General features: G+C 44.2%; 1 protein-coding gene across 2 annotated transcripts; it reads right to left on the bottom strand.

Annotated features, from left to right (window-relative positions):
• Positions 1-256: 256 nt before the first annotated feature.
• LOC128698640 (2-hydroxy-3-oxopropionate reductase) lies at positions 257-22,912 on the bottom strand. Of its 2 annotated transcripts, none has more exons than XM_070103955.1 (8): positions 22,824-22,912; positions 11,015-11,171; positions 8,994-9,146; positions 4,450-4,568; positions 2,456-2,602; positions 2,074-2,191; positions 1,186-1,367; positions 257-714 (listed from the first exon to the last, which is right to left on the bottom strand). In XM_070103955.1, exons 2-8 carry the CDS (start codon positions 11,136-11,138, stop codon positions 496-498), a joined length of 1,062 nt encoding a protein of 353 aa, XP_069960056.1. In that variant the 5' UTR covers positions 11,139-11,171; positions 22,824-22,912; the 3' UTR covers positions 257-495. The 2 variants fall into 2 exon arrangements, with proteins under 2 accessions (XP_069960056.1, XP_069960057.1); XM_070103956.1 differs by having other exon boundaries at positions 22,819-22,902.
• Positions 22,913-23,124: the final 212 nt, after the last annotated feature.

Raw genomic sequence — 23,124 nt, 5'->3', positions numbered from 1 at the left:
AATCTAGGTGAGGCCTTACTAATGATGTATAAAGCTGTAATATAACCTCTGAACTTCTGTTGCTTACACTTCTTGATATAAGTCCCAGTAATCTGTTTGCCTTATTACGTACGCTTAGACACTGCTGTCTTGGTTTTAGGTTGCTGCTTATCATAACCCCCAAGTCCTTTTCGCAATCTGTATGCCTCTCAAGTGCCCTTGATTGAAGGAATTTGAGCCATATTTCATTAATATGGCTCAGATAAGAAATCCCTGGCACTGTCAAAGATTTATTTGTACATGATACAATGTTTACAGAGGTGGGTGACAGTTGGTTGCGTGTGCAGATAGCCAATGGTTGACTCACGAAATCGTAATGACACGATTGCAAAAAAACCATACCACGGGTGGGGTTTGAAGCCGCGGTCAGAGAGTTCAAACCCCACCTGTGGTATGGTTATGCAGAACACTTCGGGTTATACTGCTTCACGGTGATTATAAAAGCTGAAAACCTCCCTAGCTGCTTTTCTTCTTTATGCCTTCGTGGGAGACTACAAGCGAGCCCTTGAAGACTTCGTTGTTGTAGCTCCAGTTCTCGAAGCCAGGGATGCTGAGGGTCTCCCCTAGGGCCAGTTCATGGGTCCTGGGGGGAGAGTAGCAACCAGCCTCCTCACCAAACTGATACTGAGTTCTCCAGTAGATGGCCAGCGCTGTGTGGTTAATCTCCATTGGTACCTGCAACATAGATGAGGAGGATTAGAAAGGTATGGGGTATTGGAGAAGATGTGGGGATGTTGGAGAGGATGTGGGGATGCTGAAGAAGATGTGGGGATGTTGAAGAAGATGCGTGGATGTTGGAAAGGATATGAGAGTGTTGGAGAAGATGTGGGAATCACGGAAAGGATTAGGGAAAGTTAAGAGAGTGCATGAGAGATGGAAAGAGAGTAAAGGTGCTAGAGAGGGTCTGCGGGTGTTGAAGAAAGTGGCGGAGTGTTGGGCAAATTAGCAGTGTTGGGAGAGTGAAGAGAAAGGTGGTGATGGAGGGCTTGCAATGATAACTTTCCTAGCCTGTACCTTGTACTTCCCTAGCCTGTACCATGTGCTTCCCTAGCCTGTACCTTGTACTTCCCTAGCCTGTACCTTGTACTTCCCTAGCCTGTACCATGTGCTTCCCTAGCCTGTACCTTGTACTTCCCTAGCCTGTACCTTGTACTTCCTAGCCATGTCGTATCCGAGTTGGAGATCCTTGTTCTGGAGAGCCATGGTGAAGCCTGGGTGGTAGGAACCCTGGAAGATCAGAGGTGGTCCGGTCTCCCACACGAAGCTGTTGCCTGCACTCAGACGGATGCCCTCCCAGAAGGTTTTCAAGTCCAAATTGGCTCGTTTAGCTGTAGAGAAAATTTGGCTATAATTTCTCTTTAATATAGACAAAAGCCATGTTCGTTCTTCCTGTAGCTGACACGAAAAACGAACATTATATAATCATTATTGCTGCTACTGCTTTGAACTTTTATATAGCGACTAAAATTATCATAAAAGAGAATTGAAATACAGTTACTGAAGCACCGTACGATAAAATATAACCTCTGTCATCGTATGTTAATATAGCAAGCTTAAACACCCTGTCACACCATAAAATATACCGTATTTTCCGGCATATAAGACGCGTCTTTTTCTCAGTCTTGGAAAATCAGCCTGCGCCTTATATGCTCAAGATCAGGATCACGGGTAGGCTTTGTGTGACGCTTTAGCATAAAATAAGAAGGTAATTAACCACTGAATATAATTACTGATTTACCGTTACGATACTTCCGTCGTGCGCCCTATATGCCGGAAAATATTGTATCTTCCACCATTCCATGGTAACATAGCACCATAACAGAGTCGCAACCAGGGGCGGATCTGCTAGGAAACTAATGAAGCTTAAGTTTGAGGGCCCCTAATCCCTGAGGGGCCCCAGATATGACTTTAGTCCACATTTTTTGGGTCTATTGTATGAGAAGGAGTTGCGAATGGGCCCCCAAAACAGTTCAAGCTACAACGCCCCAACAATGTAGGTCCCCCACTGGTCGCAACACAGAACCACCAACATACCGAGAAGGAGGACCTCGCCCATGGCTATAGCATGGACACAGGCCAGCATGTTGGAAACCACCTTCACCAACATAGCCGACCCGATCTCGCCAACATAGAAGACCTCGCTGTATGAGGCCTGAGGATGGAAGCGAGGGAGAAGCAAGGGGAGAGCGAACGGAATGATTATTGTTATTATTATTATTATTATCATAGTCATTAAAATTTTGATTATCAGCGCAATACGAATGTTCTCAGAATGCAACTATGATATAGAATAGTGTAGCAGCATATCGTGTTAACTATCATACACAATAGTATAACCACGATATAATTCATATAGAATAGTGTACCAGAACACTATGTTTCTATCTTTATTAATAACCAAAGAGGAAAGGTTCACCTTTAGCAAGGGTTCCATGGCGTCAGACACAGTCTTCTCCCCACCAATATGTACCACCATCTGCCCCTTCTTCAGCGCCTCCAGTCCTCCTGTGATGGGCGCCTCCAGTACGTGGGCTCCAGCCTTCTGCGCCTCCACACTGTATCTCTGATATCATATGTATTTCAGGATGATTACCAGATGTGTTATCATCAGGGTCAAAGATGTTATCATCAGGGGTCAAGGATGTTATCATCACACTTCAAGTCATCCCCTGGTCTAGCCACACTCCAGGCCTCACCCTGGTCTAGCCACACTCCAGGCCTCACCCTGGTCTAGCCACACTCCAGGCCTCACCCTGGTCTAGCCACACTCCAGGCCTCACCCTGGTCTACCCACACTACCCTGGTCTAGCCACACTCCAGGCCTCACCCTGGTCTAGCCACACTCCAGGCCTCACCCTGGTCTAGCCACACTCCAGGCCTCACCCTGGTCTAGCCACACTCCAGGCCTCACCCTGGTCTAGCCACACTCCAGGCCTCACCCTGGTCTAGCCACACTCTAGGCCTCACCCTGGTCTAGCCACACTCTAGGCCTCACCCTGGTCTAGCCACACTCCAGGTCTCACCCTGGTCTAGCCCACTCCAGGTCTCACCCTGGTCTAGCCACACTCTAGGCCTCACCCTGGTCTAGCCACACTCTAGGCCTCACCCTGGTCTAGCCACACTCCAGGCCTCACCCTGGTCTAGCCACACTCTAGGCCTCACCCTGGTCTAGCCACACTCTAGGCCTCACCCTGGTCTAGCCACACTCTAGGCCTCACCCTGGTCTAGCCACACTCCAGGCCTCACCCTGGTCTAGCCACACTCTAGGCCTCACCCTGGTCTAGCCACACTCTAGGCCTCACCCTGGTCTAGCCACACTCCAGGTCTCACCCTGGTCTAGCCCACTCCAGGCCTCACCCTGGTCTAGCCACACTCTAGGCCTCACCCTGGTCTAGCCACACTCTAGGCCTCACCCTGGTCTAGCCACACTCTAGGCCTCACCCTGGTCTAGCCACACTCCAGGTCTCACCCTGGTCTAGCCCACTCCAGGCCTCACCCTGGTCTAGCCACACTCTAGGCCTCACCCTGGTCTAGCCACACTCCAGGTCTCACCCTGGTCTAGCCCACTCCAGGTCTCACCCTGGTCTAGCCACACTCTAGGCCTCACCCTGGTCTAGCCACACTCCAGGTCTCACCCTGGTCTAGCGCACATCAGGCCTCACCCTGGTCTAGCCACACTCTAGGCCTCACCCTGGTCTAGCCACACTCTAGGCCTCACCCTGGTCTAGCCACACTCTAGGCCTCACCCTGGTCTAGCCACACTCCAGGTCTCACCCTGGTCTAGCCCACTCCAGGTCTCACCCTGGTCTAGCCCACTCTAGGCCTCACCCTGGTCTAGCCACACTCCAGGTCTCACCCTGGTCTAGCCCACTCCAGGTCTCACCCTGGTCAAGCCCACTCTAGGCCTCACCCTGGTCTAGCCACACTCCAGGCCTCACCCTGGTCTAGCCCACTCCAGGCCTCACCCTGGTCTAGCCACACTCCAGGCCTCACCCTGGTCTAGCCCACTCCAGGCCTCACCCTGGTCTAACCACACTCTAGGCCTCACCCTGGTCTAGCCCACTCCAGACCTCACCCTGGTCTAGCCACACTCTAGGCCTCACCCTGGTCTAGCCACACTCTAGGCCTCACCCTGGTCTAGCCACACTCCAGGTCTCACCCTGGTCTAGCCCACTCCAGGCCTCACCCTGGTCTAGCCACACTCCAGGCCTCACCCTGGTCTAGCCACACCCTAGGTTTCACCCTAGCCAAGCCACACTCCAGGCTTCACCCTAGCCTAGCCACACTCCAGGCCTCACCCTGGTCTAGCCACACTCCAGACCTCACCCTGTTCTAGCCACACTCTAGGCCTCACCCTGATCTAGCCACACTCCAGACCTCACCCTGGTCTAGCCACACTCCAAGCCTCACCTTGGTCTGGCCAGAATCGGTGGTGGAGTGGTCTATCCACACCTTGCCCTCGGTCAGTCCAGCCAGGATACCGTCAGCGCCTTCTGCAGCATCACTCACGTTGGCGGGTTTAGGAAGAGCTACAGACCAAGGTTCAGAGATCAGTCCCAGGATGCTTATATGAACTTACTGAAGAACAGTCAAAACACTAGTAGTAAATATACGTACACATAACAAAATCTTAACCTAGGTTGCCGATAATTTACGATCTTTCTGGCTATATTTTGCTTACCATTATAATTAAAATATTTCGACTAGAAATCTATTATTTTAGAGTCATATTACCCAATCTCTTAAATTTTACTGTACTTTTCAAAACTTTTTAAAGCGGCCTAAGCCAGGATTTCAATCTGAGATTAGATTTTGCCACCGAAGTGGCTAGTTTATTGTGCACCCCATATCCATCCTGTGGACGGTAGCGCAAGAGCATATGGATACACAAAAGGCCCAGGAACTAGGCCCCAGAAAGGTTAACAGGTGTACATTTGGATTTATATCTACATATCTACGGTTCACTTATCTGTTACAACCAAATTTAGGAAATTTGCTTAATATATCTGGTATCTTATTTTCATTAATAAGATATCTTGACATGTCACATAGGTTATTATACTGTCTGTCTCTGTATTCCTCAATAAGTGGACAATTAAGCACATTGTGTTCAAGACAGTGATCATATGCCTGACCACATAATTTGCATTTAGTTTGATCATCATCTGTGTGTCTCCCAAACTGCTAGAAGTACTTGTAACCAAGCCTAAGCCTGGCCACTACAACATCAGTCAGTACTTGTAACCAAGCCTAAGTTACCTGGCCACTACAACATAAGCCTGGCCACTACAACATCAGTCAGTACTTGTAACCAAGCCTAAGTTACCTGGCCACTACAACATCAATCAGTACTTGTAACCAAGCCTAAGCCTGGCCACTACAACATCAGTCAGTACTTGTAACCAAGCCTAAGTCTGGCCACTACAACATCAGTCATTACTTGTAACCAAGCCTAAGCCTGGCCACTACAACATCAGTCAATACTTGTAACCTAGCCTAAGTCTGGCCACTACAACATCAGTCAGTACTTGTAATCAAGCCTAAGTCTGGCCACTACAACATCAGTCATTACTTGTAACCAAGCCTAAGCCTGGCCACTACAACATCAGTCAATACTTGTAACCAAGCCTAAGTCTGGCCACTACAACATCAGTCATTACTTGTAACCAAGCCTAAGCCTGGCCACTACAACATCAGTCAATACTTGTAACCTAGCCTAAGTCTGGCCACTACAACATCAGTCAGTACTTGTAATCAAGCCTAAGTCTGGCCACTACAACATCAGTCAGTACTTGTAACCAAGCCTAAGTCTGGCCACTACAACATCAGTCAGTACTTGTAATCAAGCCTAAGTCTGGCCACTACAACATCAGTCAGTACTTGTTTATCAAGCCTAAGTCTGGCCACTACAACATCAGTCAATACTTGTAACCAAGCCTAAGTCTGGCCACTACAACATCAGTCAGTACTTGTAATCAAGCCTAAGTCTGGCCACTACAACATCAGTCAGTACTTGTAATCAAGCCTAAGTCTGGCCACTACAACATCAATCAGTACTTGTAACCAAGCCTAAGTCTGGCCACTACAACATCAGTCAGTACTTGTAACCAAGCCTAAGTCTGGCCACTACAACATCAATCAGTACTTGTAACCAAGCCTAAGTCTGGCCACTACAACATCAGTCAGTACTTGTAATCAAGCCTAAGTCTGGCCACTACAACATCAATCAGTACTTGTAACCAAGCCTAAGTCTGGCCACTACAACATCAGTCAGTACTTGTAACCAAGCCTAAGTCTGGCCACTACAACATCAGTCAGTACTTGTAACCAAGCCTAAGTCTGACCACTACAACATCAGTCAGTACTTGTAATCAAGCCTAAGTCTGGCCACTACAACATCAATCAGTACTTGTAACCAAGCCTAAGTCTGGCCACTACAACATCAGTCAGTACTTGTAACCAAGCCTAAGTCTGGCCACTACAACATCAGTCAGTACTTGTAACCAAGCCTAAGTCTGGCCACTACAACATCAGTCAGTACTTGTAACCAAGCCTAAGTCTGGCCACTACAACATCAGTCAGTACTTGTAACCAAGCCTAAGTCTGGCCACTACAACATCAGTCAGTACTTGTAATCAAGCCTAAGTCTGGCCACTACAACATCAGTCAGTCTGTTCACATTGCAAGTTCCTCCATAGACACACCTATCTACGTTCATGTTATCATAGTGGGTTATAGATCTACTCAGAGCAAAAATATTAGTAACGTTATTATTATTATTATTATTATTATTATTATTATTATTATTATTATTATTATTATTATTATTATTATTATTTTTATTATTATTATTATTAATAGACAGTACACAGTAGCTAACGTACAGTACACAGCAGTTAACGTACAGTACACAGTAGTTAACGTACAGTACACAATAGTTAACGCACAGTACACAGTAGGTAACATACAATACACAGTAGTTAACACACAATACACAGTAAACATAAAATACACAGTAGTTAACACACAATACACAGTAAACATAAAATACACAGTAGTTAACACAGTAGTTAACGTACAATACACATTAGTTAACACTCAGTAGTTAACATGCAATACACAGTAGTTAACACACAGTAGTAAACACAGTAGTTAACATACAATACACAGTAGTTAACACACAGTAGTTAATATACACATTAGTTAACACACAGTAGTTAACATACAATACACAGTAGTTAACACAGTAATTAGCATACAATACACAGTAGTTAACATACAGTACGCAGTAGTTAACAGTAGTTAACACAGGCTACAGCACCAACATGGGCCACAGTTACGTAGCCTCATTATGCTGGATCATAAGTGTTGTACAACAGTGCCCCTCAAGGAAGGTTCCTTGATGCTGGTGAGGGGCTCTTGATCTAGGGAACTGGATCTGTGCTCCAGTTCCCTGAATTAAGCCTGAATACCTTCCATCCCCCCCCCCCAAGCACTGTATAATCCTATGGGTTTAGTGCTTCCCCCTTGATTATGATGATGATGTACAACAGTGCACTCAGACAAGGATGGTGTGTCGTGTTTACCTTCAGTAAGCATGGTATACTTGCTAAGCTCAGCCATGAACCTTATGTAATTGAGTTACAGCTCCTTTGTTACACACTGGAGGTCGACTAGTAACTATGTACGTTTATTCAGAGGCAGGTACACGTAAATACAGCTACATAGATTATCATACATAGCAGCATATGTGTAGATTACGTAGGATAACCCAAAAAGGTCAGAGAATGTGTTTTATTTCCATTGGTGTCCTTGTAACATCTTACTGTTTAAATCTTAACAGTTAGAAAATGCTAAGTAACTCAACTAAGTGAAAAGCAGTTAGAAGATGAGGAGATATACTAGGAATAAGGTAAACTGAGTTATTTACATTAACATTAAAGAGAGGATCAGATCACAGTAATAGATTAATTAATATTACAATAATCGGTACATGTATGTTAGCTATACAAGAAATCACTCTCCTATCTTTCATTAGGCACCTTTTAGCTCTCTTCCTAAACTGGTTCATGCTATGACTGGCTTTGACATGTGCAGGCAGTCCGTTCTACTCTCTTATTGCTGTGCAATAAAAGGGTTTGAAGCCTGACCACCTACTGTGGGTACTACAAAGTTGTGTTCTCTTCCCCTAGTACTATATACTTTTGGTTCCCAGCCTTGACAAACATGGCAGCAAGATGTTCTAGATACAACTTGTGAGCAATTTTACAAACATAATTTAACTTGAGTTGTTTTGCTCTGTCTTCAACATTTAGTATATCCAGTTGTTGTAATTCATCCTGGCCTACATGCTCTCTTAGACCAGGTCCAGGATGAATTTCACCATTTTGTTCTGGCTGATTTGTAATCCATTAGTTTTTGATAAGGCAGAGTATCATGAAGAGCAAGAACGATCTATATGACATTGTACAAGAGGTAGACACTGTGCTTGTCTGTAGAGGAACTTCAGTTTGGCATTCACTTTCTTTACTACGCTGTTACCTATCAGTTCTCCTGACATGTTTGGGTCACAGGGGATTCCCAGGTGTTTCACCAGGGGCACGTTTCTAGCTCTAGCTAGAAACGTGCCCCTGAACGAATCTGCTTGGACTTCCTACTCATTTCTTCAGCATTGCAAGCCCCTGATGATGTGTTGATTGCAACACGAAAGGCCTAGAGCTATCACTCAACTCCCCTGTGGTTGTTTAGCATGGTAACATATGTGTAAATTATCTAGGATAACGCAAAACAGTCAAGGTGACTTATTTCCATTGGGGCCCTTGTAATATCTTAGTATTTAAAGCCTAACAGCAAATTACAGCAAAAATCAGTCATGATTATTACCTTAAAATATTTAAACAACTCAAATACGTGGAAACAGTCGAGTATAAACACATAATACTGCCACAGCTGACCTGTAATGATGACATCAGCAGCCTGTGTGACCAGCCTGGGGGTGGTGCAGTGTGTGACCCCGGGTGGCAGCAGAGCCAGACGACCAGGGTCAGTGTCACACGCTGCCACAACCTGGAACCCACTACGTGTCAGGTTCTGAGACAAGGCATTACCTGCAAAATAAGCAATACGTTACAGTAACCCCCTAGCGACGGCAAGACTGGGCGGCGGAGGCCCCCATTATGTCCATCACCCCCCAAATGTAACTAATAATGGAAAAATAACACAAATGCAGTATAATACAATCCTTTATTGATTGCTTTTCATTCACACAATGGATTGTGTCAAGTCACAGAATAAAGAGTACATAAATATATGTAGTGTGGAGAGTCAGGTGGAGAATGTTTGGGAAGGTTGTATTTGAGACGCACCTCCGTCCAGATCGACACCATGCCCAGTCCTTCTAGGGTAGGGTAGGTGCCTGAGCCCGAGTTTGCAGCTCACAAGCCTGTCATTCCCATTAGCAGCCTTGGGGCGGGGATGGCAGACCAGAGAGGCCTAGCTTCTCCCTACTAGCCCCGTGAGGGCGGGGAATGTGGCTGGGCCTGGGGACAGTTGGTCTCTAAGATGAGGGGATATTTGTGCCTCCTCCCATGGGAGACTTAGGTCTCAGACACTCCCTAGAGAGGGAGTCAAGGCCGGGCCACCAATTGGAGAAGACCCGGGCCGGGAGAATACCGGCGAATCTTTAATAATAATAATAAAGCAACTCCGTCTTACAATACCGTGACTGGAACAATACACAGATAACCCGCACATAGGAGAGAGAAACTTACGACGACGTTTCGGTCCGACTTGGACCATTTACTAAGTCACTTTGTGGATGGTCCAAGTCTGACCGAAACGTCGTCGTAAGCTCCTTTCCCCTATATGAGGGTTGTTTGTGCAAGTGGCTTATATGTTGCAGTCAGGTGAGTAGAAGCAGGAGGAGGTGGAGTCGCCATTGGATAAATCCACTGTGTTAGTAGGTCGTGAGTGTACCTGGAGTTTACCTGGAGAGAGTTGGCAAGGCAACGGTAAAACAATTTCCTGTATCAAGATACCGAAAGTTAAAGAATGGTACACTTGTGCAACTTTTAACACAAACATCTCTACGACATTCCCCGTGTCTGACTAAACCTTTACAAAAATTCAATGTATGTCAAAGGCCCTAAAATCTGGAACACCCTACCTGAGAACTCTAGAACTGCAGACACATTCATCACCTTCAAAACTACCATTAGAAAACATCTTATCTCCCTGATACACCCCGTCAACTAACTACACGAATACCACCTGGTGGTTCACACTTACACTCACTCATCCATTTGACCATAAACAGAAACATTAATCTCAATCTTAAAATAATGAATCCTGTGATACTCCAATACTGAAACTATGTACTGTGCCAAAACAAAAGCATTCACATTGCTAAACTCACAAACTAGTATTTAGTCACTTAGCCATAATACCAACTTACCTCATAATTTGTAATATTTTAAAATTAAGAATTAAACTAAGTCTGCCCGAAATGCCTAGCCATGCTAGGTGTTCTAGTGGTACACTCTGTAATCATTATTTTACTACATGTAAACCACACAATAACCAAATTCTGTAAACTCAGCATTGTAATCCTTATAGAGAATAAACTTTGAATTGAATTGAATTGAACTGAATTTTGGGACTCTATAGATTGATGGAGTAAACACATCGACTCCAGGCTGAGGGACTGATTACCTCAAACTCCTCATCTTCCACTGTTCTTCTCTGTATTGGACTGAAGAAGCCACTGGCTGGCGAAACGTTTCCTCAATAAAGTTTCCCAAATGTTGCACAGATGAGACCTGGTCATGGACCGGGCAGCGGGGGCGTTGACCCCTCGGAATGCCCTTCAGGTATAATCCAGATAAGTGTCTTATTCTTCAAGATGTCGGTGTTCTAAGCCGTTTAAATCACAAGTTTTTATTAAATAAGTTACGTTACAACATAGCATTGATCTTACCTACGTTACCACAGCCTACGAGACCCACAGTAGTGGTCTTGGAGGCTGTAGTCAGCCCACGCTGGGGGACCCATGACAGGAGTCTTGCAGTAGCGCCCACCTTCACGCCCAACACACGAAACATCACCCACTCTTCACTTTCACTGCTTCACAGTTTCTGTTAGAAGTGCAAAAACATAATTAAGTCACAATTCCGTGGCTGCAGTCACAGTTCCCTGGCTGCAGTCACAGTTCTGTGGTTACAGTCACCATTCTGTGGTCAGTCACAGTTCTGTGGTTACAGCCACAGTTCTGTGGTTACAGTCACCGTTCTGTGGTTACAGTCAGAGTTCCGTGGCTGCAACTTTCCGTGTCTGCAATCTTTGGTCATCTGACCGACACCTTCTACTGGCTTACCCCTCTACCCCTTTAAAAATTATAGTTACAATTATAACCATTAAGAAACAGATCACGAATAAATGGCTCGGTTGCCCATGGCTAACCAGTAGCATTCTGAAATCCATTGATAAGAAACACCAATATGAAAAGCAATACAGACAGGGCTTAATACACAAAGATATTCTTAAACAATATTCATCAGTTCTCACAAAATTAATAAAGAAAGCCAAACAACTGTATTACTCCAGCAGATTCACTGACACAAGAGGAGATATAAAAAAGACCTGGAAAACACTTTCCCAGATTCTGGGGACCCACAAACTGAAAAAAAAAACAAGAACATTGTCCTAACTAAATCTAATGAAACACCACTGCATCCCACTGATACAGCTAACAAGATAAACGACTTCTTCTCAAACATAGGATCTAATCTCGCCAGTAAAATCCCACATACCAGTGCCCGTGCCGGTGACTATCTAGATGGGAATTTTCTAAATTCCTTCTATCTTGTACCAACTGAGCCCACGGAAGTCACCGTGATTATAAAGTTACTCAAAAATAACTCAGGGAATTTGTCTCACGTCCCACCATTATTGTACAAGCGAGTGGCCCATGTCCTTTCTCATGCTATTACATTACTTTTTAACAAGTCACTAGAAACTAGCACTTTCCCGACACTACTCAAGACAGCAAGGGTTACACCAATACATAAAGGAGGTGACCCTACAGATGTAAACAACTATTGGCCAATATCAAACTTACCATTGCTATCCAAAATCTTCGAGAAACTCGTGCACATGAGACTATATTCATTTATAACGGCACAAAACATACTCAACCCCTGCCAGTTTGGATTCAGGAAAAATAAAAGCACTAATGATGCAATTGTAAAAATGCTAGATCTGCTTTACACAGCATTGGAAAATAAGGAATATCCACTAGGAATTTTTATTGACCTAAGAAAAGCGTTTGACACAGTAGACCACGGCATCCTACTCCACAAACTTGACCATTATGGTATAAGAGGCCATGCGCTTGCATATTTCAAATCCTACCTTACTAATAGGTATCAGTATGTCACCATTAAAGACAGCCTCATCAACATGGCCACTTGATACTGGAGTTCCGCAGGGAAGTGTCCTTGGTCCCCTGCTCTTCCTCGTTTACATTAATGATCTTCCAAACGTATCCCAACACCTGAAATCCATTCTCTTTGCTGACGACACGACTTACATCATCTCCCACCCTAATCTTGCCACCCTCAACACCATTGTCAACGAGGAGCTGCTCAAAATTCTGACTTGGATGACAGCCAATAAACTTACACTTAACACTGACAAAACCTACTACACTATGTTTGGTAGCAGAGCAGGTGTTGCGCAACTTAACATTAAGATCGACAACACTCTAATTGCCAGACATAATGAGGGCAAATTCCTAGGTCTACACCTCGACAACAACCTAAATTTCAGCACCCATATCCAACACATAACAAAAAAAAGTATCCAAAACGGTGGGGATCCTCTCCAAGATACGATATTACGTGCCGCAAACTGCCCTTCTCACACTATACCATTCACTCATTTATCCATACCTCACCTATGCTATTTGTGCTTGGGGATCAACTGCAGCAACACATCTAAAACCAATAATAACCCAACAAAAAGCCGCAGTAAGAATAATCACTAAATCCCATCCCTGGCAACACACCCCCTCACTCTTCATAGATCTAAACTTACTCCCTGTTCAGAACATCCACACTTACTACTGTGCAATCTACATCTATAGGACCTTAAATTCCAATATTACCCTTGACCTAAAATGCTTTCTTGATAGTTGTGACAGGACCCACAGGCATAACACCAGACACAAACATCTCTGACATTCCCAGTGTCCGACTAAACCTTTACAAAAATTCAATGTATGTCAAAGGGCCTAAAATCTGGAACACCCTACCTGAAAACTCTAGAACTGCAGACACATTCATCACTTTCAAAACTATAGTTAGAAAACATCTTATCTCCCTGATACACCCCGTCAACTAACTACATGTAAACCACCTGGTGGTTCACACTTACACTCACTCACCCATCGACTATAAACACAGAAATACGAATCTTAATCTTAAAATAATGAACCCTAACTAGTCATAAGCTTGCCTATGATACTCCAATAGAGACACTATGTATTGTGCCAAAACAAAAGCATTCACATTGCTAAACTTACAAGCTATAATGTAGTCACTTAGCCTTAATACCATAATCTGTAATAATTTAAAGTTTAGAATTAATCTAAGTCTGCCCGAAATGCCTAGCCATGCTAGGTGTCCTAGTGGCCCCCTCTGTAATTAGTATTTTAAAACATGTAAACCACACAATATTCAAAATCTGTAAACCCCGCACTGTAATCCTTATAGAGAATTGATTACATTCATGGGGGACACAGTGCCTGGCTGAGCGGGAGGGTGATGGGAGGCTTCCAGAGCCAATTAAAGGAAGCACAGGTCCAATTCCTTGGCTCAGAAGCCCTTGTGTAATTTGATTACATAATTCTCATGTGAAAAGCAACGCGTGTCTCCTAAGATAGGAGAAGAGATAGACAAGTTGCCGTCACACAGGTCAGCAGACTCGACTGTCAAGGTATATTTTTCCCCTTTAAACTTTCATAAATATTAATACATTTCGAGACATCACTAAACCCGACGGGTCATAGGGAGCCTGGGGGAAATGAGAGGCAATCATCATCGATCAAAGTAAGGAAAATAATAATAATAACAATAATAATAATAATAATAATAATAATAATAATAATAATAATAATAATAATAATAATAATAATATCTTTATTGGTACAAGTACATGTACAAGGTATACAGAAAATAACTAACATCAGTGACATATTACTACTTAGAAAGTCGCTTGTTATGCAGAGCATTTCCCGCAAATTGGGTAATTTTGTTCCAGGATGCGACCCACACCAGTCGACTGATGGGTGAACAGGGACACCAGGTGTCTATAGGCTGTATGTGAGGTTCGTTTGGATTCGCTCATTACCTTTGTAATTTGTTCATGATTGTGATCAGATCTACCTGGAGTTCGTTACCTTAGTAACTAGTTCAGCTATCATAACTTTGGGGTCCAGTCCCTGGACCCATTATGTACCTCTGTAATCTTTTGACTAACGCCCACAGGATGGGTATGGTGTGACAACCACCCATGGGATGGGTATGGGGTGACTACCACCCACAGGATGGGTATGGTGTGACAACCACCCACAGGATGGGTATGGAGTGACTACCGCCCACAGGATGGGTATAGGGTGACTACCGCCTACAGGATGGGTATGATGTGACTACCGCCCACAGGATGGGTATGGGGTGACTACCACCCACAGGACGGGTATAGGGTGACTACCGCCCACAGGATGAGTATAGTGTGACTACCGCCCACAGGATGGGTATGGGGTGGCTACCACCCACAGGATGGGTATGGTGTGACTACCGCCCACAGGATGGGTATGGGATGACTACCACCCACAGGATGGGTATGGTGTGACTACCGCACACTGGATGGGTATGGGGTGACTACCACCCAGGATGGATATGGGGTGACTACCACCCACAGGTTGGATATGAGGTGACTACCACCCACAGGATGGGTATGGTGTGACTACCGCACACTGGATGGGTATGGTTTGACTACCGCCCACTGGATGGGTATGGGGTGACTGCCGCCCACAGGATGGATATGAGGTGACTACCACCCACAGGATGGGTATGGTGTGACTACCACTCACAGGATGAGTATGGTGTGACTACCGCCCACAGGATGGGTATGGGGTGACTACCACCCACAGGATGGGTATGGTGTAACTACCACCCACAGGATGGGTATGGTGTGACTACCGCCCACAGGATGGGTATGGGGTGACTACCGCCCACAGGATGAGTATGGGGTGACTACCACCCACAGGATGAGTATGGGGTGACTACCACCCACAGGATGAGTATGGGGTGACTACCACCCACAGGATGGGTATGGGGTGACTACCACCCACAGGATGAGTATGGTGTGACTACCACCCACAGGATGGGTATGGGGTGACTACCACCCACAGGATGGGTATGGGGTGACTACCACCCAAAAGATGAGTATGGGGTGACTACCACCCACAGGATGAGTATGGGGTGACTACCGCCCACAGGATGGGTATGGGGTGACTACCACCCACAGGATGGGTATAGGGTGACTACCGCCCACAGGATGGATATGGGGTGACAACCACCCACAGGATGGGTATGGTGTGACTACCACTCACAGGATGGGTATGGTGTGACTACCGCCCACAGGATGGGTATGGGGTGACTACCACCCACAGGATGGGTATGGTGTATGGGGTGACTACCACCCACAGGATGAGTATGGGGTGACTATCACCCACAGGATGGGTATGGGGTGACTACCACCCACAGGATTGGTATGGGGTGACTACCGCCCACAGGATGAGTATGGGGTGACTACCACCCACAGGATGGGTATGGGGTGACTACCACCCACAGGATGGGTATGGGGTAACTACCACCCACAGGATGAGTATGGGGTGACTACCGCCCACAGGATGGGTATGGGGTGACTACCACCCACAGGATGGGTATAGGGTGACTACCGCCCACAGGATGGATATGGGGTGACAACCACCCACAGGATGGGTATGGTGTGACTACCACTCACAGGATGGGTATGGTGTGACTACCGGCCACAGGATGGGTATGGGGTGACTACCACCCACAGGATGGGTATGGTGTATGGGGTGACTACCACCCACAGGATGAGTATGGGGTGACTATCACCCACAGGATGGGTATGGGGTGACTACCACCCACAGGATTGGTATGGGGTGACTACCGCCCACAGGATGAGTATGGGGTGACTACCACCCACAGGATGGGTATGGGGTGACTACCACCCACAGGATGGGTATGGGGTGACTACCACCCACAGGATGGGTATGGGGTGACTACCACCCACAGGATGGGTATGGGGTGACTACCACTCACAGGATGGGTATAGGCTGCATAATAAACACATTAAACTGTTTCTAGAGAGTTTTCAAGAGCCCGAAATTTCAGAGAGGGTTTTCCAGGTTTTTTGCCGTATATTTTATTTCATTAAATCTATTTACATAATACATTTATTTATACGTCCGTATTAGATTAGTAGTATTGAGGTGTATCGTTTAGTTAGTTCTTCTGTAATTAAACCCTGTCTGAGTTATTTTTTATATGGATGCTTTTTTATCGATAGATTTAAGTATACTATTTGTAAACCAGAGATTGTTTAGTCTGTGCTGAGATCTGCTTCGTTTTCATTGGACAATGTTTATTATAAGTAAGTAAGTAAGTTTGTTCAGGTATTCACAAATACAGTTACATAGAATTATCATACATAGCAGCATATGTGTAGAGAACCTGGGATAACACAAAAAAGTCAGACACAGTGACTTATTTCCATTGGGGTTATGGGCCCGATTCCTTTAATTAATTTTATTCAGGTATACACACATAGTTACATAGATTATCATACATAGCAACATATGTGTAGAGAACCTGCGATAACCCAAAAAAGTCAGTGACTTCCATTGGGGACCTTTCAAGAGGGTGTAACTATGAAAGTGTTTTAAAGTGTTAGTAGATGGTATGAATGGGATAATGCTATACAATACCGACGAGTTGATAAGACATACGTGCAACAGTCGAGTATCTTTATTTCTGAACGTTTCGCCTACACAGTACGCTTCTTCAGTCTGGTACAGAGGAGTTAGCAGAAGCTGTAGACATGTTAAGATTATGTAAACAGTCCATCAATCTTTTCAAGATTGATGGACTGATAATATCGACTGCAGGCTGAGGGACTGATTACCTCAAGCTTTTGATCTTCGCCATTGTTTGTACTGGACTGATGAACCCACTGTGTGGCGAAACGTTCCCACAATAAAGATACAGAAGTCTTGCACATGTGTCTAATTTATCAACTTGTCGATTCTTTCAACTCCTTATCTACATTACTTGCTTGTATATATATATATATATATATATATATATATATATATATATATATATATATATATATATATATATATATATATATATATATATATATATATATATATATATATATGCCACCTTTATATCAACAATGTATCTCTTAAATCTTCTGTGCCATATTATGTAATAAAATATTCCTATTGGTAAAAAATATATATATATATATATATATATATATATATATATATATATATATATATATATATATATATATATATATATAAAGATCCTTTTGTTTTAGGATGATCGTGGAAGATGGGATATAATAGGGAGAAGGTTATGTGAGAGGAGTACCGCTGGGGGAAGACAAACAGCCAGGGCTCAATAACAGCTGCGAGACCTTTATTAGTTCTCATGATTTAACTCACGAGTACAATATATTCATGTACTCTTTACCCAGGTAGATCTGTTTGTGACTTGATAACGCCCACTGGGAGAAATATAGTCAATAATCACATTATACTCCACTTGTGTTCATTTTTTCCATCGTATCGGTACAAAATATCTCTACAGCATATGTTGGTGTTTACTTATAGTGTTGGCTTGATGGTGGGTCATGTTAGAGTGAACTTTGATTTAACAAATATTCAGTGGTTGAAGTGTGTGCACAGATTTCTTTCTCAAGATATAGAGTATTTATAGTCAGGAAGTCCTCGAGAAATGTCAATATTTTTCACTAACATAATGAACATGAATAAAGTGTAAACCAAAAATCACACATAACCAGTAATCACAATATGATATACGATAACAGATGACATGAGTGTCAGTGGGGCTGAAACGATTACCACACATGAGGTAATCGAATACCCTCCAGCTCTTTCCAGGCGAAGCAAAATACCACAGCACATTTAGCAGTCACCAGACAATTTAGAGCTGTGTGCGGCAACTAGTTAACTCTAGTGTCCTTGCTTACAGCACATGATTTTAATAATGTTCTCAATAATGGTTATAATAAAATTCATAATTTTTAAAGGGGTGGAGGGGCAAGCCAGCTGACCAAAAGCTCCAGCTGTGGGTCATCATATGACTAAGACCCACGTCATGAAACACTGGTCCTGTTTCCTGACAAACCTAACCTAACCTAACCCACGCTAACCTTACCTAACCAAACCTAAGCTAATCTTACCTAACATAATCTCGCCTCAGTGACGTTACCCGGGCAATTTGATCCACTCTGGAAGAGTAATACATTCCATTTCAATTCTTCAAGTTCCACTGCATCTCTCAAATGCAAATTAAATTTTTGTACAGTATTTCTTTGCGGTACAAAATAATATAGTTTATATATATTATTACTAATACAATACTGTAGGATTATGCAGCGCCTGAGGGGGGGGATGTGGAAGTATTCAGGCTTAATTCAGGGAACTGGAGCACAGATCCAATTCCCTAGATCAAGAGCCCCTCACCAGCGTCAAGGAACCTCCCTTGAAGGGCGTTTACATAGAGGAAAACAATGATAGGCAGGAAAATCACTAGTATGCAATGGAATTCGGGCAAACTAATCAGTGGGGTTATTTTCATGCTGGTGGAAGGCGTCTGGCTCAGACCTGATTACGTCCATTCCACATGGGTTTAGGGCTTTCCCTTGAATAAAATGTGGTTCGTCCTGAGTGATGGATGACTGACAGTATAGTGGTTCCTACTGAGTGAGGGATGACTGGCAATATAGTGGCTCCTACTGAGTAATGGATGACTGACAGTTTAGTGGTTCCTACTGAGTGATAGATGACTGACAGTATAGTGGTTCCTACTGAGTGATGGATGACTGACGGTATAGTGGTTCCTGAGTGATAGATGACTGACAGTATAGTGGTTTCTACTGAGTGATGGATGACTGACATTATAGTGGTTCCTACTGGGTGATAGATGACTGACAGTTTAGTGGTTCCTACTGAGTGATAGATGACAGACAGTATAGTGGTTCCTACTGAGTGATGGATGACTGACATTATAGTGGTTCCTACTGGGTGAGGGATAACTGACAGTATAGTGGTTCCTACTGAGTGATAGATGATTGACAGTATAGTGGTTTCTACTGAGTGATGGATGACTGACAGTATAGTGGTTCCTACTGAGTGATAGATGACTGACAGTATAGTGGTTCCTACTGAGTGATGGATGACTGACAGTATAGTGGTTCCTACTGAGTGATAGATGACTGACAGTATAGTGGTTCCTACTGAGTGATAGATGACTGACAGTATAGTGGTTCCTACTGAGTGATAGATGACAGACAGTATAGTGGTTCCTACTGGGTGAGGGATAACTGACAGTATAGTGGTTCCTACTGAGTGATAGATGACTGACAGTATAGTGGTTCCTACTGAGTGATAGATGACTGACAGTATAGTGGTTCCTACTGAGTGATAGATGACTGACAGTATAGTGGTTCCTACTGAGTGATAGATGACTGACAGTATAGTGGTTCCTACTGAGTGATAGATGACTGACCGATATAAGCTGGGAAGATATACTAAGGAACACAGACCCAAACTTATGCCTAGAACAGATTAACTCGGTGGCACTCGATGTATGCACAAGGCTTATTCCTCTAAGAAAAAGGAGGAGTAGATGTAAAATAGAAAGAGACAGGCGCTCCCTTTACAGGCGACGGAAAAGAATAACAGAGCGGCTAAAAGAGGTCAATATATCTGAAATGCGCAGGGAGACACTGGTCAGAGAAATAGCAAGCATCGAACTTAAGCTAAAAGAATCCTTTAGGAGTCAGGAATCGCGGGAAGAACTAAAAGCTATAAATGAAATCGAAAGAAACCCAAAGTATTTCTTCTCCTATGCCAAATCAAAATCGAGAACAACGCCCAGTATTGGGCCCCTACTTAAACAAGATGGGTCCTACACAGATGACAGCAAGGAAATGAGTGAGCTACTCAAGTCCCAATATGACTCAGTTTTTAGCAAGCCGCTAACCAGACTGAGAGTCGAAGATCAAAATGAATTTTTTATGAGAGAGCCACAAAATTTGATTAACACAAGCCTATCCGATGTTATCCTGACGCCAAATGACTTCGAACAGGCGATAAATGACATGCCCATGCACTCTGCCCCAGGGCCAGACTCATGGAACTCTGTGTTCATCAAGAACTGCAAGAAGCCCCTATCACGAGCCTTTTCCATCCTATGGAGAGGGAGCATGGACACGGGGGTCGTCCCTCAGTTACTAAAAACAACAGACATAGCCCCACTCCACAAAGGGGGCAGTAAAGCAACAGCAAAGAACTACAGACCAATAGCACTAACATCCAATATCATAAAAATCTTTGAAAGGGTCCTAAGAAGCAAGATCACCACCCATCTAGAAACCCATCAGTTACACAACCCAGGGCAACATGGGTTTAGAACAGGTCGCTCCTGTCTGTCTCAACTACTGGATCACTACGACAAGGTCCTAAATGCACTAGAAGACAAAAAGAATGCAGATGTAATATATACAGACTTTGCAAAAGCCTTCGACAAGTGTGACCATGGCGTAATAGCGCACAAAATGCGCGCTAAAGGAATAACAGGAAAAGTCGGTCGATGGATCTATAATTTCCTCACTAACAGAACACAGAGAGTAGTCGTCAACAGAGTAAAGTCCGAGGCAGCTACGGTGAAAAGCTCTGTTCCACAAGGCACAGTACTAGCTCCCATCTTGTTCCTCATCCTCATATCCGACATAGACAAGGATGTCAGCCACAGCACCGTGTCTTCCTTTGCAGATGACACCCGAATCTGCATGACAGTGTCTTCCACTGCAGACACTGCAAGGCTCCAGGCGGACATCAACCAAATCTTTCAGTGGGCTGCAGAAAACAATATGAAGTTCAACGATGAGAAATTTCAATTACTCAGATATGGTAAACATGAGGAAATTAAATCTTCATCAGAGTACAAAACAAATTCTGGCCACAAAATAGAGCGAAACACCAACGTCAAAGACCTGGGAGTGATTATGTCGGAGGATCTCACCTTCAAGGACCATAACATTGTATCAATCACATCTGCTAGAAAAATGACAGGATGGATAATGAGAACCTTCAAAACTAGGGAGGCCAAGCCCATGATGACACTCTTCAGGTCACTTGTTCTATCTAGGCTGGAATATTGCTGCACTCTAACAGCACCTTTCAAGGCAGGTGAAATTGCCGACCTAGAAAATGTACAGAGAACTTTCACGGCGCGCATAACGGAGATAAAACACCTCAATTACTGGGAGCGCTTGAGGTTTCTAAACCTGTATTCCCTGGAACGCAGGAGGGAGAGATACATCATTATATACACCTGGAAAATCCTAGAGGGACTAGTACCTAACTTGCACACGAAAATCACTCACTACGAAAGCAAAAGACTTGGCAGACGATGCACCATCCCCCCAATGAAAAGCAGGGGTGTCACTAGCACGTTAAGAGACCATACAATAAGTGTCAGGGGCCCGAGACTGTTCAACTGCCTCCCAGCACACATAAGGGGGATTACCAACAGACCCCTGGCAGTCTTCAAGCTGGCACTGGACAAGCACCTAAAGTCAGTTCCTGATCAGCCGGGCTGTGGCTCGTACGTTGGTTTGCGTGCAGCCAGCAGCAACAGCCTGGTTGATCAGGTGCTGATCCACCAGGAGGCCTGGTCACAGACCGGGCAGCGGGGGCGTTGACCCCCGAAACTCTCTCCAGGTAAACTCCAGGTAATAGTGGTTCCTACTGAGTGATAGATGACTGACAGTATAGTGGTTCCTACTGAGTGATAGATGACAGACAGTATAGTGGTTCCTACTGAGTGATAGATGACTGACAGTATAGTGGTTCCTACTGAGTGATGGATGACTGACGGTATAGTGGTTCCTACTTAGTGATAGATGACAGACATTATAGTGGTTCCTACTGAGTGATAGATGACTGACAGTATAGTGGTTCCTACTGAGTGATAGATGACTGACAGTATAGTGGTTCCTACTGAGTGATGGATGACTGACGGTATAGTGGTTCCTGAGTGATAGATGACTGACAGTATAGTGGTTCCTACTGAGTGATAGATGACTGACAGTATAGTGGTTCCTACTTAGTGATAGATGACAGACATTATAGTGGTTCCTACTGAGTGATAGATGACTGACAGTATAGTGGTTCCTACTGAGTGATAGATGACTGACAGTATAGTGGTTCCTACTGAGTGATGGATGACTGACGGTATAGTGGTTCCTGAGTGATAGATGACTGACAGTATAGTGGTTCCTACTGAGTGATGGATGACTGACAATATGGATGAATGATGGAGTCATAATGATGGTTCTTCCTGAATGATGGAAACAAGTTTGGCTGACCGTACAGAGCTGTGATAGAGCTGTGATGGAGGCTCCACCAGACTGATGGAAGGTAGAGTATCACCCCACCAGACAACAGTGGACTGACCTTGAACCACCTCTTTGTTTAGCCACATGTTCTTGCTAATAAGACTTTGGTGTTTATTTATTGTCCGGAAAACTGGACAAGTATTTCTTGAAGAGAAGAACTGTTTCATATATTATTATTATGATCAAAAAGAAGCGCTAAACCACAAGGGCCATACAGCGCTGTATTTATCATATAACTAAATACATTTCTTGACCGGTTCTTAACGGAAATTATAT

Source organism: Cherax quadricarinatus, chromosome 88, assembly GCF_038502225.1.
Source record: "Cherax quadricarinatus isolate ZL_2023a chromosome 88, ASM3850222v1, whole genome shotgun sequence".
Taxonomy (NCBI): domain Eukaryota; kingdom Metazoa; phylum Arthropoda; class Malacostraca; order Decapoda; family Parastacidae; genus Cherax; species Cherax quadricarinatus.
The sequence above is the reverse complement of the archived record's forward strand: the minus strand, read 5'-3'. Positions and strand labels throughout refer to the sequence as shown.

Coding starts and splice junctions, on each gene's coding strand:
- LOC128698640 (XM_070103955.1), bottom strand. CDS start 11,138: ATGTTTCGTGTGTTGGGCGTGAAGGTGGGCGCTACTGCAAGACTCCTG. Junction 2,192..2,455: donor CCATGGAACCCTTGCTAAAG/GTGAACCTTTCC, acceptor TTCCATCCTCAG/GCCTCATACAGCGAGGTCTT. Junction 715..1,185: donor ACATGGCTAGGAAGTACAAG/GTACAGGCTAGG, acceptor TCTATGTTGCAG/GTACCAATGGAGATTAACCA.